Genomic DNA, 18,285 nt, shown 5'->3' on the forward strand with positions numbered 1-18,285 from the left:
GACCGGATACAGCGAAAGTTTAATCTATCAACTAGCTCTGCTTCAGCTTCTTCATTGCTCTGGTTGGTTGTTGTGCTATCCTATTGCGTGCAGAGGGAATCTGAAAGACAAGCGTTGATCCCGCCCCTCGGATTGAGCCCGGCCAATGGTGTGTTCCGGCTCTGGCTTGTCAGGCTAATACGGTTCAGGATCTGCACCAAAGTAAATATCTGATGGTTACAAGGCAAGCAGGTTGTCATGTTGGTTATGTTGACAGAAGTTCGTCTATTTTCAGACGCTGTGTAATATCATTGCACCGCTGTACTCATGGGACGACTCAAAGCTCTTGATCAGGGGCGATTCTAGGATTTACATTTTAGGGCGGCTCAGCCTCCAGTAATTGGTAAGACTTTAGTTTAGCGTCCAATTCTCCCTATTAACTAGTATCTTATTAGTATGCATATTAGGATATTGGCTGTTTATTATTTTGTTTCGGGGGCATGGGAACATTTTGATTTCTATGATCTACATATGTGCATTTTAAGCCAAAAAAATGAGATAACAATAGCTTGAAAACCATGTCAGTGGCAGATATGACTGATAAAGTTTTTCCATTTTTGTCAGTGAAGAAAGTAAACATACGTTTAACTGATATTTATATGTTTTATGAATTATTTTCGAAGGCTAACAGGAAAGCTAGGTAACTAAATGTATTAAATTAATTCACAATATGCCCACATTCTTATGCCCAATACAAGCTGAACTTTTTTATTTACTGAGAGCTACAAATGGAATTATTAATTTGCAATATGCACACATTCATTACTAATAATCTTATGCCTAATCTGAAGAAAACGACTTTGTTAATATTTCTTGTTTGTTAATTATATAATAAATGACATTACATAGGCCTTTTTCAAACCAAAAAGGCGAAATTAGACAAAAGTTTATTAATTTGCTTGAATATTTTGTCATTTGTTTAACATTTCTGACTTACAGAAGCAGCTCAAATATGAAATGTTTAGTTTAGCTTCATATCTCTCACTTGACGTGGAGTCGCGCTGCTAAGATTCAGCTCAGCCTCAGCAGCTTCTGTGAACATAAAGCCCGCCTACTCGGATTTGATTGGTTTTCTCAAATATTGACAAGCGATGACAGACCAATTAGAGCTCAGATCAACACACACACACACCTCTACTTCTGACGTGCGCTCTATTCTATTCTCTACTTTAAAAAGGGCCTACCCAGCCAACATTTATATGTGGGGCCCATATGGGTATGAAATGGGCTGAAAAATGGGCCCCATATGGGATTGTCCGCGGGTTCCATAATGGCCCCATGTTAGTTGCCCACATGGATTTCATATAGGATGACACTTGCCACTAGGTGGGACCCAAGTGGGCAACATACAGAAGACCCATCTCGGTCCCAGCTTTAACCCAGACAAAATTTATATGTGGGGCCCATGTGGGTATGAAATGGGCTGAAAAATGGGCTCAATATGGGATTGTCCGCGGGTTCCATAATGGCCCCATGTTAGTTGCCCACATGGATTTCATATAGGATGGCACTTGCCACTAGGTGGGACCCAAGTGGGCAACATGCACAAGACCCATCTCGGTCCCAGCTTTAACCCAGACAAAATTTATATATGGGGCCCATGTGGGTATGAAATGGGCTGAAAAATGGGCTCAATATGGGATTGTCCACGGGTTCCATAATGGCCCCATGTTAGTTGCCCACATGGATTTCATATAGGATGACACTTGCCACTAGGTGGGACCCAAGTGGGCAACATACAGAAGACCCATCTCGGTCCCAGCTTTAACCCAGACAAAATTTATATGTGGGGCCCATGTGGGTATGAAATGGGCTGAAAAATGGGCTCAATATGGGATTGTCCGCGGGTTCCATAATGGCCCCATGTTAGTTGCCCACATGGATTTCATATAGGATGACACTTGCCACTAGGTGGGACCCAAGTGGGCAACATACAGAAGACCCATCTCAGTCCCAGCTTTAGGTTTTATGTGGGTACTACATGGTTCCTATATGGGCTGAAATACGGGCTGTAAGTGGGTTTGTCCACGGGTTCCATGTTGGCCCCAGCAACTTGTTCATGTGGGTTTTAAGCAGGATTTCACAGGGCTTTAGGTGGGGCACAACTAGGGATCATACGCATGGGGCCCCATTAAGGATCATCTGGGTTCCATCTAAATGAGTAGCAACACCACACAAATACATTTTAAAGCATTAGAGCACACAGTGAGATTAAAAGTTTTTCAAATATCAATTTTATTGAAACTACCAATCACATTATGCTATATTCTGACATTTGCGGAGACAATATTTAAGCTGTTTGAAGAGTATCTTTTTAAAGGTATATACCTAATGTTTAAATAATTGTAATAATTAAAGTTAATACACATTTTGAACCTGTATTTAAACAATCTTTACTCAAAGCTTTGGGCATTTGAACAGGAAATACAGTGAATTAGTGTTGTCAAAAGTACAGACCGCAATACCAAGTCGGTACTGAAATTAAAAAAAAAATTGACGCTTTGAGCACTGTTGATCAGAATCGTAAATAACTCTGATTGCCCATTGTGCTCACACGCTCATCAAATGTGATTGGCTACAATGACCAGCGCTTCAAAAACATGTTGTTAATATAAATCAATTATGCTTTTCACTGAGCGCTTAAACAGATACACACGGGAGTGTTTGAATGCAGGTGCCTATCAACCTACCGGTCCGCTGGTTGATGCCTGCTTGTGCTTTCAAATGCTCCCGCTTTGAAAACACTTTCAAACACTTCTTTCTGCTTTCAAACGCTCCCGTGCGTTGATCATTGTATCCAATCACAGACACATCCAATGAGCGTGTGAGCACAATGGCCAGTCAGGTGTTTACGATTACAGCTCAACAGCGTTCATAGCAGCATTTTTAACATTTCAGTACCGACTTGGTATCGCAGTCGGTACTTTTGAGAACACTAAAATACATACAGTGGGGACAATTACAAGCAGCAGCCACTATACATTTTTCAGTACTGCTTACACTGTAGACAGTCATTTGTGCATTCTAGACACCCTCAGTCCTCCTCCGTCTCTTGTCCCAGTGAACCATTTTGAGAGTTCCCACTCAGCTTCTTGCCGGTTGATCTTTGACATCACCAGTGCAGTCTTTTTGAGAGCCTCTGCAAAACAATTTGTTTTTTAGATATAGCTATACAATATAACATTAAAAATTTCACTTTTTTGCTTGGTTTAATCAGGGTAATATTAAAAATGGTGCTAAATCTGACTAAATGTTATTTTCTGCAGTCGATTTAAAATGTTTAATCTGAATGTAAAAACTGTTTGAATTAGGGCTGTCAAGCAATTACATTTTTTAATCTAATTAATCACACATAAAATTTGCCTGAGAAGTTAGTCCAAAAATATAATTTAAAGTAATCAAATAGAAATATTTTTGGGTGAACTTTACTGTTTGTTTTTATTCATATTGAAATATGAAATTATACTCTAAATAATAAACTAAATGTCTAATGGAGTAAGTCATTGAGTCATTCATTCGATTCGCTCAAATGTGAACGCAACACAGACCCGGGTGGGCAAGAAAAGTAACCTGCGCATGCGTTTTATCAGATGATGATATATTTAATTCAATAAAACACATGTAAGGGATGATGGTGTTGATGATTTACCTTGGATACGAGAGTGAGTCTGCAGTGTATGTGTATTCGCACACAGCACCGGCAGGAACATCGCGCTCTGACACGGACAGTGTAAAAACGCCCAGAGACTGAAACATTTTTGCCCTATATCTTGCATTTTAGGCACACCGTTTTCTTAGGCCTTTTATAGAATTGCATTCTATAGGGTTCATTACGCAGTCAGTTGTTGCCCTGCATCATATTTTTCATGACCCAAGTAGGGGCGGGGCAAGTGCGCTAAATGCGTTAATAATTTTAACGCGTTATTTTTTACCGTAAGTAAATAATCAAAATGTACGCGTTAAATCGACACCCCTAGTTTGAATGAATGATTTAATGACTCACTAAAATACATGTTTCATTACTTTTTTTAACAAATCTCTTGTCGCCACCTACGGGTGTAACAATGTGACAATTTTTATTTTAAGTGTCAAGTTCCTTTCAAAAGGTGATTTACTTGCTACTGTAGACAGTGTTTATATCTAAACCATAAACTTTTTACTTCTGTGATCATTTGAATAATTGTAACACAGAAATAACAATAGTGTGGTTAAAAAGACCTGAATATTAAGTCTGCATTTTAAAACAAAGGAGGATGGTTAGTATGCAGACCTGCAAACTCAGAGTAAAAAAGGTGACAGTGGGGGGTGGGGGGTGCGTGCCCCTGGCTCGATTTTTTTTGTTTGTGATTTTAATATGCAAATTACACATTTCTGAGCGTGACTTAAAGTGAATGACATTTAATATTTTAAAAATAATTTTATTTACAACAAAGAAACGCCTGCAACTCAGGGAAGTGTTGTGACGCATGACACAAATAAAAAGAAAAGACTGACATTAGGGGTGTAACGGTACACAAAACTGACGGTTCGGTACCTTGGTTTAGAAATCACGGTTCGGTACGAGTTCGGTACAGCAGTTTTACAAAATTGCTTTTTATTTATTTTTATATTTAACAGTGGTTTACTGAAGAAGAAAAAGTGTCTGTCCTTGAATTAATTCAATCATATCTAAAAGTTTATTGAAGACATTTCTGTAAACTATATAGGGAGCCCTTACTTGCACACTAATATTAAAGGTCCCGTTTTTCGTGTTTTTTTTTAAGCTTTGATTGTGTTTACAGTGTGCAATATAACATGTGTTCATGTTTCGCGTGTAAAAAAACACAGTATTTTTCACACAATTTACTTATCTGTATACTGCTGTTTTCACTGTCCTCAAAACGGCTTGAAAGATTTCCCTGTTCTATGAAGTCCCTCCTTCAGAAATACGTAACGAGTTCTGATTGTGCCAGCGGTTCCCGTGTTGTGATTCGACAGCAGCTTAGCCCACGCAGAGCGCACGTTACCGGAAAGGTCACGCCTCTCACCATAACGGGGATGCATGCGCTCAATGATCTCTAAGTACAGCGTCCCTGGGAAAGCCAAACAAAGGTGACTTGACTCCGGGATGAAAATAACAGCGTCTCGACGACATGGCGACAAACATTATACAAACGCAACCGAACGCAACACTTCCTCTTCTCCACGCGGGAGCAACAAGACCACGCCCCCTTTTTCGCGTACTCTTGTGGGCGGAGGTTAGTCGACAAACTGCTCTACTGACGTAATTAAAGCAGGATGTACCAGGATGTAGTCCCAACCGGCCGTTCGCTGGAGGCTTTGAAAGGGAACTTCTGTTAAATAAAATATCTCGCTTGGCATTGAACTTTGAGCTTTATAATTTTACAGGTATTATATATGCTCTAACAGCAACATTACACACTAACTAAAGTTTGAAAAATGGGATCACGAAGAACAGGACCTTTAAAGGTTAACAACAGAGCCAAAACTATTAGCCTAAATTCAGTTGCTATTTATTTTTAGGTATAATAATCAACACTCAAATAACACATTGTATGCAAACATGTAAACTTCGCATAAGGCAGTTTTTGCATTAACTTCTAAATCGAATTGTAAAATTGTTTTTCATCCAATTCATTGTTGAAATATAATAATTTATACAGTGTCTGTCATTTTCATGACAGGTTTATTTAACATGCTTGAAATAATCAAGACATCACTAACAGGTAAAGTAGAATATAATGAATAAATAGGCTAATATAGTGCATATATTTATTGAAAGAGTTGATTTCTCCAGTGAATTAAATTCTGTGGACACTGAATGACTGCCTGAGGTAAATGTGATGCTAACGTTACATGACAAGATGGGCATTCATGTTTATTGGTCAGTGATCAGTCACACCACATCGAGCGTCAAAATGGCATTTATCGTTTGAATTTCGTGGTAAAATGGACTGAATACTTAATATGTTCGTGTGGAAACTCGAAATTGAAGTGTGTTCTGCGCTTAAAACAAGCCGACTGTGAACTGTTAAAGATTGCATTCGGAAACAGTTCGGTAACGTTACACGCTTGTGACATAACGCACACATCAACCTGATCACTTTATTTCGTTTATTTCTACTGGCAGTGAAAACGCAGATATGAATGTTAGCTGTACAACGAATCGTTGTCATTTCGGAAAAAATATTGTGTGGGTGTTTGAAGCGAGATCACAATAATTTAACAATTAATCAGTAGCTCTATTTTCTGATAATATATGTGGCTCTGTACATTTCTGATATGTAGAACTATTACACTTATTTCAAAATCCTAACTACACATTGTATTATGTTAATTGTGTAAAATCTAATTAAGTAAGTACATTTAAAGGAACACTCCACCGTTTTTAGAAATAGGGCTTACGGTATTCAACATCTTTCCTACATTTAGATATGTGGGCAAATGCATTTTTGTCTCAGTGCATGCATTGTTTTAGTTTGGCAGGGTCGCCGCTAGCTTAGCTTAGCATAATGAATGGAATCCTATGTTGCCAGCTAGCATGTCCTGAGTAAACATGATAAAAAAAAACCCAACCTAATTACTTCTTGTGGCCTGCATATTCACAACGAGTACAAACAGCGATGCAGATTAAGACTAGGCGATTTCCTAGGCGGGGTGCGTGTCCCAAAACCATAGTTGCTAACCTGTTAGCAACTTAGGTCGTTGGCAATGGGAAATTGCATTGCAACCAACAAAGTTGCTAACTTAGTTAGCAACTATGGTTTTGGGAAACGCACCCCAGATATTGACTTGGGACTATATTATGGGGAAGCACAGGCGAAGCACTGCTACTTGGGCGCAGAGATATCACACAACACATGAAATCCCCAAACTTCCGTGAATAGTAGGTGGCTATTTTTCATACAGTACATGAATGGCGATGAACATGGCTGATTTTGTTAGAGACGAAGAGGGTTACTTAGAAAGTCAAGATCCAGAACCATAGCTTGAGTTTTCAGAAGAGGAGCTACGCCTGCGTGCTTTGGAAATAGAATGACAAGAGGAGGAAGTTGCGATCGCTCAACAGCCGGAGGACGTGAGGAGGATTTTTCCGGTGTGATAAAGTGAACTGGAAAAAACTGCATCGCTATTTGTACTCATTGTGTATACGCAGGCCACAAGAAGTAATTAGGTGTTTTTTTTGTTTTTTTTGATCACTTTTACTCAGGACATGCTACCTGGCAACATAGGATTCCATTCATTATGCTAAGCTAAGCTAGCAGCGACCCTGCCAAACTAAAACAATGCATGCACGGAGACAAAAATGCATTTGCCCACATATCTAAATGTAGGAAAGATGTTGAATAAGCCCCATTTCTAAAAACGATGGAGTGTTCCTTTAATTAAATTAAGTAAAATCAAAACACCTCACATATCACAAAAGGTTAATGAATCCATTCCATACCATAAGTGATAGTGCAGCAGTGCTCCATGCAGTGTAGCAGATGAAGAACAATCCTCCACCAAATCGCCATTAATCAGCGGAATCCCCGGTCAATCTGGGGTGGGGTCGGCTGACAAGTCCTTAAAAAGAAATGTATTGAAAAATACAACAAAATGTATTGAAATTCTAACAACATTTGCCATTATAAAACATTCAGACAACATGAACAAATGGTGAACTTTGAGACTTAGTTTGTATACAATTAAAATGTTAAACATATTTATATTTATATTTATATATATATATATATATATATATATATATATATATATATATATATATATATATATATATATATATATATAAAATGATATACCCAAATTACATTGGATTCACAACAACGGTCTCTTTTCCTAGATGTATCATAGCAAGGTAAACAAAATTGTAGCTTTAAAAAAGCCAAATGGCACACAGATATCAATCTAATAAATTTACCTGCAGCCGCATTTTTCCTGTCATGACATCTCTGAGAGTCATGAGGGTCTTTCCCTTGATGTTCTCCAGTGAAGTAAATAAAGGACTGATGATGATGATGGTGATAAGTTCTTCTTTCTTTATGTCACTTCAGAGGAAGAAAAGACAAAAGTTACTCAGATGTATTATCACTAGTGGAGGAAAAGGAAATGTCTTACAAATGTAATTTTGATGATGAAAATAACTTTTAACTACATTAATCCCAATGTAAGGTTTAGAAACAATGGTTAAAACAGACTGATATCTCACTGCAGTTGATAAATGGATTCGTTTCTGGATCTTCTTCCAGTGCTTGATCAAAAATAAATGTAAACAGACATCTTATCATTAGCAGTTGGCTGTGATCTACATAGAGTTTCCTAGTGTAAATGATGCTTTTATCAGTCACTTTACTAATTCCAATGTCCCTCGTTTTAAACTAACGTTACAACATTATGATACATGAGAGGAAACATTGAAATACGTGCAAATACGCTAATCGCGATTAGCATCTCATTTCAACATCTTTAATGAAGCAGTAAGTTACACAGACACTGCAGGTTGTAACGTTACGTCTGTTACCCATTTCTAAAGCTCTCATGTGTACACAGAGCATTTATTTAAGTTAATGAACACCATTAACACAAGATTTGTTTATCTGCATTATTTAATATTCCATTAACTATATTAACACGCTCATCCGCTTATTTTAATTGGATACCTTTTAAACAAATATATTTATTTAGGCTATTCATCTATCTGTGTATCTAAAATGATATTGGGATACATACATTAAGTAACATTACATGAACACACAACACAACTTTACTATGACTGAAAAATATTATCTTATTCTTACCTGATATTGCATATGTTTGCAGTACCTCACAGATCCAGTCTGAGTCTGACCCTTCCTCTGTGTTCTCATTCCAGCTTTTGTTCTCCGTTAACATGCCACAACTCAAATTAGTTAAAAAATAATAACTTAACAGACACATTAATCGGGGACTGACAGAAATCTTGCTGAGCAGTAGCACGCGACTCGTTACCAATTCAAACCCACGTATTTTGAAACTCGACCGGTAAAAGGGCGCGCACAGTTGTCATTGGCCAGTTACGTAGATGACAGCACGATTAACCAATCATGATGCAAAGAAGCAAGGTGAAACAACCAATAGCAATTGTTTCAGCATGGTAATGGAAAGATTATTTTATTTTTCAAAGAAATGTATGTGTTTAGTGTTATTTGTAGGCTGTATTATTTGATTAGCTGGTCGAATAGTATTTTCATGACAAAGTATAAATAAAATACATTACTGCATGGTAAACTATAGCCTCACACACAAAATTGTACACAAAATCACACAAAAAGTTTATGCTGCACTGCTCTCCAGGATTAAATGACATCCATTATTATTATTGATACTTATAATAATTATATTTTAACATATACATTTAGATTTTTGAATGGTTTTGAACGAAATAGATAAAATGCTAACAAAATAATAATTTGAAAGGCATATATTTCTTGAAGACATGACATTGAGTCAACATACAGATCTGGAAAAAAAATGTATATTGATTTATAAGGCTTTTTTTTAACCTTTTTCAACAGCTTAGCATTACATGTTATATCAACATTGTGTCAACGTTGAAACAACAACTTACATTATTTTAACCATATTTAAACTTTGAAGGAAAGTGCTGACTAGGATTGAAAAAGAAAATTAAACTGCACTTTATTATGTAACGTTTGCTTTATTAAAAAAGTTTGTTTGCTGCAAGTATGATTTCTTGCAGTTTTTTGTTCGCTTTGTTACTATTTTCACAAGCAAGGTGTACATTTTCAAAACTCATAGTGCTAATATCACAACAGATCATCAAAAGTGCACTTTTTTCAAACATTTCAGCATATTTTCAATTGTGTGAATACAATACACAAAACCACAAAGTATCCTTTTCACTATACAAAATAAGTGTTTCATCTTTATAAATGTTTAATTCACAGTTCATTGGACCGAAATATTTGCAATTTGTGAATAGAGCAGAATAGAGTATAAGGGAGTGGAAATAGTCAATGACGGTGTAACATCAGACAGATAGCATGAAATATAGCATTTTACATTACAGTATGTATGCCATGTGATACTGTAAACCGTTTAACATGGTAGAGACTGTCACATTACTGTAACTGTAACCCTTATAAAGCTCAACTACAGTAGATTCAGTCATATACAGTGAGAACACTTATTGGCAGCAAACTCTGATATAGCACAGAACCTCATGGCAGTGTCATAACTTTATCACACCAGATAACACACTGAATACTATTACAAACATCATGGGTTCAATGACACAAGTTAGGTAATGTAAGTGTATTTTCTAATGAGGCATATGTAGCCTGTGTTACTGTAAATAATTCAGCAACGAGGGAGATTTGAAACAAGTATCTTGCATTGTTCGCTGTTGGATGAACTGATTGTTTAAAGTACTAAACTGAAAGAAGATAATATTGTTGTGTTTCGGTGATTAAACCAACATATTATAATAATCTTGTGTTTGAAACAATGATTATGTGGGCTGAAAATATGTGCAACTGAATGAAAGCATGAGATCAGGTTTTGAAAGAATGACTAGCTTTGTTACAAGTGTGAGCAGTTTGGATTTTTGTACCAAGAGTTTTGAAAATGTACACCTTACTTGTGAAAATAGTACCAAAGCGAATTAAAAAAAACTGTAATTTACATTGGATTCCCTTCAAAAATATGAATTTCCATTCTATCTTTCTTTACTTGGGCTATTTCACCATCTGATGAGCCTTACCTTTCAATGTTCAAGATAATATACCTCATCATTTATATACTGAATTATATACCCAGGTAGAAGAAATCAAAACTAGCAACAACCATGTGCAACAGCCATTATAATCCCATTATTTTGATAGATTAAGTAGCCTTTTGTAACCCATTCTTCATTTTCATATTCTTCATATCAAAATATTTTGAACAATTTGTATACATTTTAAAATAACTGTATGGAGATAAGCATTTGCTGTAACTCACAAAATCAGGCACTAAACACATTTGATATTTAATGTTAATGACTGTGTCTCTTGCCCAATTTCAGACACTAAAATATGTGTACCAGGCCATTTCTGACACCACCAGGGTTTGACCTAGTTTACCTCTACCAGGGTTCTTCAACTCCTGACTTCTGAACTCATCAACAGCCTTTAAGATCGTTTTTCTTGCTTAGTTTAATTCTAGCTTTAACCAAACATGCCAAACAAGCTAATAACAATGTTCCAAATTACTTGTAAGTTAAAACAGGTATGTTTGATTGGGGTTGGTTTTATTTCTGCTGGACACCAGCCCTCCAGGACTGGAGCTGAACAGTCCTGGCATATATTATACTCACATATAATGCACTCCTAACCCCATTATTCTCTTACCCAACCCACCCATTTTTGGCTTGTTTGCCCATATTTGGTTTGTCCAAAAGTGCTCCATATGTATTTCTCCATTCTGACACTGATCCAAATATTACCTATGTGGGTACTACCCATAGACTGTATAAAACATGACGTCTCCAGTAGGTTTCTGAAGAGCATTTTTAAAGCCCAAAGTGGACGGAGCCAGCTGGAAGGTTGCCACTTGGTGCTACCTTGGACCCATGTAGGCAGCCTATATGGGGCTGATTGTGTGTCCTACTCATATGGTTTATGAAAGCGGGCCCCATATGAGTTTACCCATTCAGAACCCTTATAGATATTACCTATGTGGGTACTACCTTGGGCCCATGTAGACAGCCTATATGGGACTGATTGTGTTTGCCCATGTCTCACCCATATTGTTTATCAAAGCGGGCCCCATATGAGTTTGCCCATTCAGAACCCATATAGAGGTTACCTATGTGGGTACTATCTTGGGCCCATGTAGGCAGCCTATATGGGACTGATTGTGTTTGCCCATGTCTCACCCATATGGTTTGCCTAAGCGGGCCCCATATGTATTTCCCCATTCAGAACCCATATAGAGGTTACCTATGTGGGTACTATCTTGGGCCCATGTGGGTAGCCCATATGGGACTGATTGTGTTTGCCCATATCTGACCCATATGGTTTGCCCAAGCGGGCCCAATATGTATTTCCCCATTCAGAAACCATAAAGAGATTACCTATATGGGTTCTACCATGGGCCCATGTGGGCAGCCTATATGGGACTCATTGTGTTTGCCCATGTCTGACCCATATGGTTTGCCCAAACGGGCCAAATATGTATTTCCCCATTCAGAACCCATATAGAGGTTACCTATGTGGGTACTATCTTGGGCCCATGTAGGCAGCCTATATGGGACTGATTGTGTTTACCCATGTCTGACCCATATGGTTTGCCCAAGCGGGCCCAATATGTATTTCCCCATTCAGAACCCATATAGAGGTTACCTATGCGGGTACTATCTTGGGCCCATGTAGGCAGCCTATATGGGACTGATTGTGTTTACCCATGTCTGTCCCATATGGTTTGCCCAAGCGGGCCCAATATGTATTTCCCCATTCAGAACCCATATAGAGGTTACCTATGTGGGTACTATCTTGGGCCCATGTGGGTAGCCTATATGGGACTGATTGTGTTTACCCATGTCTGACCCATATGGTTTGCCCAAGCGGGCCCAATATGTATTTCCCCATTCAGAACCCATATAGAGGTTACCTATGTGGGTACTATCTTGGGCCCATGTGGGTAGCCTATATGGGACTGATTGTGTTTACCCATGTCTGACCCATTTGGTTTTCCCAAGCGGGCCCAATATGTATTTCCCCATTCAGAACCCATATAGAGGTTACCTATATGGGTTCTACCATGGGCCCATGTGGGCAGCCTATATGGGACTGATTGTGTTTGCCCATGTCTGACCCATATGGTTTGCCCAAGCGGGCCCAATATGTATTTCCCCATTCAGAACCCATATAGAGGTTACCTATGTGGGTACTATCTTGGGCCCATGTGGGTAGCCTATATGGGACTGATTGTGTTTACCCATGTCTGACCCATATGGTTTGCCCAAGCGGGCCCAATATGTATTTCCCCATTCAGAACCCATATAGAGGTTACCTATATGGGTTCTACCATGGGCCCATGTGGGCAGCCTATATGGGACTGATTGTGTTTGCCCATGTCTGACCCACATGGTTTGCCCAAGCGGGCCCAATATGTATTTCCCCATTCAGAACCCATATAGAGGTTACCTATGTGGGTACTATCTTGGGCCCATGTAGGCAGCCTATATGGGACTGATTGTGTTTGCCCATGTCTACCCCATTTGGTAAACCCATATGGGGCCCATTTGTGTTGCCCATTTTAAGCCCATGCACTCATTTCCCATTTGTGACCCAGCTAGGACCCACATTGGTAGCCCACCAGTTTTCTCCCATATGGGACCTACTTAGCTGACCCGAGTGGGCCCCATATAAGATGCCCATTTTTGGACCATGCCCACTTGGTTCCCATGTAGCCCAAGCATAAACCACGTGGGGCCCACATATACATGTTGGCTGGGTAGTGACGCCCATGCTCTTGATTATTACGCCGGAATGAGAGAATAGTTCCTGCCATATAGGCCTAGAAAATCACAACTTTTAATTTTCGGTCGGCCTCAGTACACGATGTAACTACAGAAGAGTCAAGTTTTAAATAGGAAAAATATGAAAACTCTTTGCTCATTTGAGCAAGATGCTAACGGTCTAATCAGATTCAATGATTTATGCTAAGCTATGCTAAAAGTGCCACCGCCAGACCCGGAGATCGGCTGAATGGATTAAAAAACAGTCAAACTCAACTGTTGAACTCTAGGGGAGACAGAAAATGATGTTCAAAAAAAATGTTTCCTTTAAAGTTACGTTACAACAAAATTACCCACATATTGCCAATCAAGAAAATGACAGTAAAGCCGCGTTTCCACCGCGGGAACTTTACTCAGGAACTTTGTGGTGGTACTCGGTGTGTTTCGACCGCAGGGTCTAAATTAAGTTCTGGGTAAATATTTCCACCTCAAAACGGCCCAGCTAGTGAGGTAGTGGTTAGGAACTTTTGGGGGTGGGACTTAGACGCTGAACATGCTGATTGGTTGAGCTCACGGAGCATTTTGATTGGTCGACTCGACGCGGCATTTTTTTTTCAACCACTATTTTTAAAAGTCTGTTGGGGTGCGTGCAGTAAGAGTTGATTGCTATTCGAATCAGCAATGGAGTTTAAAAATACGACCGATGGGCCGACGACAAGGTTCAGGCTTTATTCAATTTATTTGCAAAGGACAAAATACAGTGGGAACTGTAAAGTCGGCGCGCACAATCCTACGTCACCGTACTAATCTTCACGGTACTTTAGACCGCGATGGAAACGCAGACAGCAGCAGGTCTGGGGGAAAAGAGTTCCCGGGACTAAATGTTCAGGGTAATTTCGGTGGAAATGGGGCTATATAAAGTTTGTCTTTTCTTCTTAATGAATATTAGCTGGTTATTTAAAATGATTAGACATGAATTCAGTATTCAGGGATTTACTTGATAGGTAGTGTAGAACCCAGTATACAAAGAATATATATATATACACTCACTTAAAGGATTATTAGGAACACCTGTTCAATTTCTCATTAATGCAATTATCTAATCAACCAATCACATGGCAGTTGCTTCAATGCATTTAGGGGTGTGGTCCTGGTCAAGACAATCTCCTGAACTCCACACTGAATGTCGGAATGGGAAAGAAAGGAGATTTAAGCAATTTTGAGCGTGGCATGGTTGTTGGTGCCAGACGGGCCGGTCTGAGTATTTCACAATCTGCTCAGTTACTGGGATTTTCACGCACAACCATTTCTAGGGTTTACAAAGAATGGTGTGAAAAGGGAAAAACATCCAGTATGCGGCAGTCCTGTGGCGAAAATGCCTTGTTGATGCTAGAGGTCAGAGGTCATGGGCCGACTGATTCAAGCTGATAGAAGAGCAACTTTGACTGAAATAACCACTCGTTACAACCGAGGTATGCAGCAAAGCATTTGTGAAGCCACAACACACACAACCTTGAGGCGGATGGGCTACAACAGCAGAAGACCCCACCGGGTACCACTCATCTCCACTACAAATGGGAAAAAGAGGCGACAATTTGCACAAGCTCACCAAAATTGGACAGTTGAAGACTGGAAAAATGTTGCCTGGTCTGATGAGTCTGGATTTCTGTTGAGACATTCAGATGGTAGAGTCAGAATTTGGCGTAAACAGAATGAGAACATGGATCCATCATGCCTTGTTACCACTGTGCAGGCTGGTGGTGGTGGTGTAATGGTGTGGGGGATGTTTTCTTGGCACACTTTAGGCCCCTTCGTGCCAATTGGGCATCGTTTAAATGCCACGGCCTACCTGAGCATTGTTTCTGACCATGTCCATCCCTTTATGAGCACCATGTCCCCATCCTCTGATGGCTACTTCCAGCAGGATAATGCACCGTCACAAAGCTCCAGTCATTTCAAATTGACAATGAGTTCACTGAACTAAAATGGCCCCCACAGTCACCAGATCTCAACCCAATAGAGCATCTTTGGGATGTGATGGAACGGGAGCTTCGTGCCCTGGATGTGCATCCCACAAATCTCCATCAACTGCAGATGCTCTCCTATCAATATGGGCCAACATTTCTAAAGAATGCTTTCAGCACCTTGTTGAATCAATGCCACGTAGAATTAAGGCAGTTCTGAAGGCGAAAGGGGGTCAAACACAGTATTAGTGTGTGTTCCTAATAATCCTTTAGGTGAATGAATTAATGAATATTAGCTGGTTATTTAAAATGATTAGACATGAATTCAGTATTCAGGGATTTACTTGATAGGTAGTGTAGAACCCAGTATATATATATAAATCATACCCTCATTGGAGGCTGAGCCTCCCTAATATTGAAACCCTAGAATGGCCCCAGAGCGTGTCTCGTGTCTCTCTCTCTCTCTCTCTCTCTCTCTCTCTCTCTCTCTCTCTCTCTCTCTCTCAGTCCTGTCGTGTTGGGCTCTCAGCAGTAAATTGCCGTGGTCTGACACCGCTGGGCTCTTGCTGTGAGACGCTCCCCTCCATCAGTCCATCACAGCGGGACGTCCTTGTCACTGACACTCAATCCTGTCCCGAAGCGGCAGGAATAACATCCCTGAATGAAGGGTTGCCCATCCAGGCCCTCCATCCCGGGACAGGGATCAAAGTTCTGCCTAAACAGCCCTGACACGGCTCTCTTAGCAGTGACATCTCCTCACACAGAAACAACAGTAGTGTGAAAACTGAGATGCGGTGGGAGAAAAGAGGAGAGGCCAATCGGAAGGAATTTCCTTCTATATAACTGGGACGCGGTGGGTAAATATAAACCACTTGTTATAACAGGAACTGGAAATTTATAGCTTGTAGTATTTTGTCCGCAGACTCTTGCTTGGTTTGAAAATATTGGCGGTGTAATTGTGTGCAGATGGACGGAGACGCAGCTGTCGGAGAGATCGGCTCTTTGATTAAAACACTTTCACACTCACACACACACACACACACGTCAGTCACTGAAGAACATTAGGTTGATAAGGCACTCGCTGTCCTTTTTAATCTCAAAAGAGTTCTAGCCAGATTGGAAATATTGCATGAAAACGGATCCAATATTTTGAGTTTGCCGTGTGTTGTTTGTTCCATTAACTCAGGGTTTGTTTTCGAAGGGGTCTCGTGATTTATTCCACAGCTTGCAATATTTTACAACAGTGATATTTTCTGCTATGCTGACATATTTTGACGGATATCAGGGACGGGCAGTTTAATACACATGATGACAGAAGATGAAGAAATAAATACTGGATACTCGCTGTCAATCATCATTATACACTCTTCTTTCATATACAGTATATGCAAAAAAAAATACATCAATTATTATAATATTTTAATAAAATAAGTCAAAATAAATTACTATAAAATAAAATAAATATAAAAGATTAAATTAAAAAAATATTTAAATAAAATAAGACAAGATAAGATAAATACAATATAAAAATAAAATAAACATAACATAAAATAATAAAATAAAATAAAAAATTATAAAATAAAATAAAGAAATAAAATAATAAAATAAATTAAAAAATAAATAAGATAAAAATAAATAAAATAAAGAAATAAATTTAAATAAAATAAGTAAAATAAATTATTATAAAATAAAATATAAAAAATTAAATAACAATTAAATTAAATTAAATAACATAACATAATAACATAAAATAACAACAACATAAAATAAGATTAAATTAAATTAAATAGATAAGATAAGATAAGATAAAATATAATTTAATTAAAAAAAATATATATAGAAAATAATAAAATAAAATAAAATAATAAATACCTTGTCAAATATCTGTCGCCTGCCAGGTTTTGAGGAGTTTATTAAAATTTCATTAGTCGGAGGTCATGTTGACATGTTCTGTTTGGCTGAATATAAGCCAGAGTGATTGGAAACTGTTTTATTTGTTCAATGCAGATCCACAGACGCTTTCTGATGTGTGTGTACCAATATAAACAGCTGTGTTTATTATTCCACTGGTGGTTTGTTTCTGCTGTTTCTGACGTGTGTGTGTGTGTGTGTGTGTGTGTGTGTGTGTGTGTGTGTGTGTGTGTGTGTGTGTGTGTGTGTGTGTGTGTGTGTGTGTGTGTGTGTGTGTGTGTGTGTGTGTGTGTGTGTTTGTGTGTGTTTGTGTGTGTGTGTGTGTGTGTGTGTGTGTGTGTGTGTGTGTGTGTGTGTGTGTGTGTGTGTGTGTGTGTGTGTGTGTGTGTGTGTGTGTGTGTGTGTGTGTGTGTGTGTGTGTGTGTGTGTGTGTGTGTGTGTGTGTGTGTGTGTTCAGTGGTGCCAAACAGCACAAAGCAAGCTGACGAGGAGAGGAAGTTCCGGGACTGTGCCGACCTCTACCAAGCGGGTTTCCAGAAAAATGGAGTTTACACGATCAACATTAGCCCACAAGAGACCAGGAAGGTAGGAGTTCTGTTTTCAGATATAAAACAGTGTCATAAACCTCATATTAACGATCATACTCTAATGTCCTTTACTGTACTGAGTTAGGCACAGAAAACACAACACAGACGTCATGTAGAAGACATACCTCTATAAGATCATGTAAATATCATAAAAATGTCATGTATTGCAAAAATGCACATAGGATCACACTAAAAGAAATCTAGATATTTTATTTTATTATTTGCATTTTTTATTTGTGTTACAATTTATATATATATATATATATATAATTTAATATCTATT

The 18,285-nt window shown here is 38.6% G+C and overlaps 1 protein-coding gene across 1 annotated transcript in view; it reads left to right on the plus strand.

Moving 5' to 3' along the window:
* angpt1 (angiopoietin 1) overlaps positions 1–18,285 on the plus strand; it is a 159,335-nt gene that overhangs the window by 79,555 nt on the left and 61,495 nt on the right. Inside the window, exon 5 of the mRNA XM_079829173.1 lies at positions 17,873–18,000. Within this exon, the coding sequence (XP_079685299.1) occupies positions 17,873–18,000 (128 nt within the window). The remainder of the gene's footprint in view (positions 1–17,872; positions 18,001–18,285) is intronic.

Source organism: Gobio gobio, assembly GCF_949357685.1.
Source record: "Gobio gobio genome assembly, chromosome: 11".
NCBI lineage: Eukaryota > Metazoa > Chordata > Actinopteri > Cypriniformes > Gobionidae > Gobio > Gobio gobio.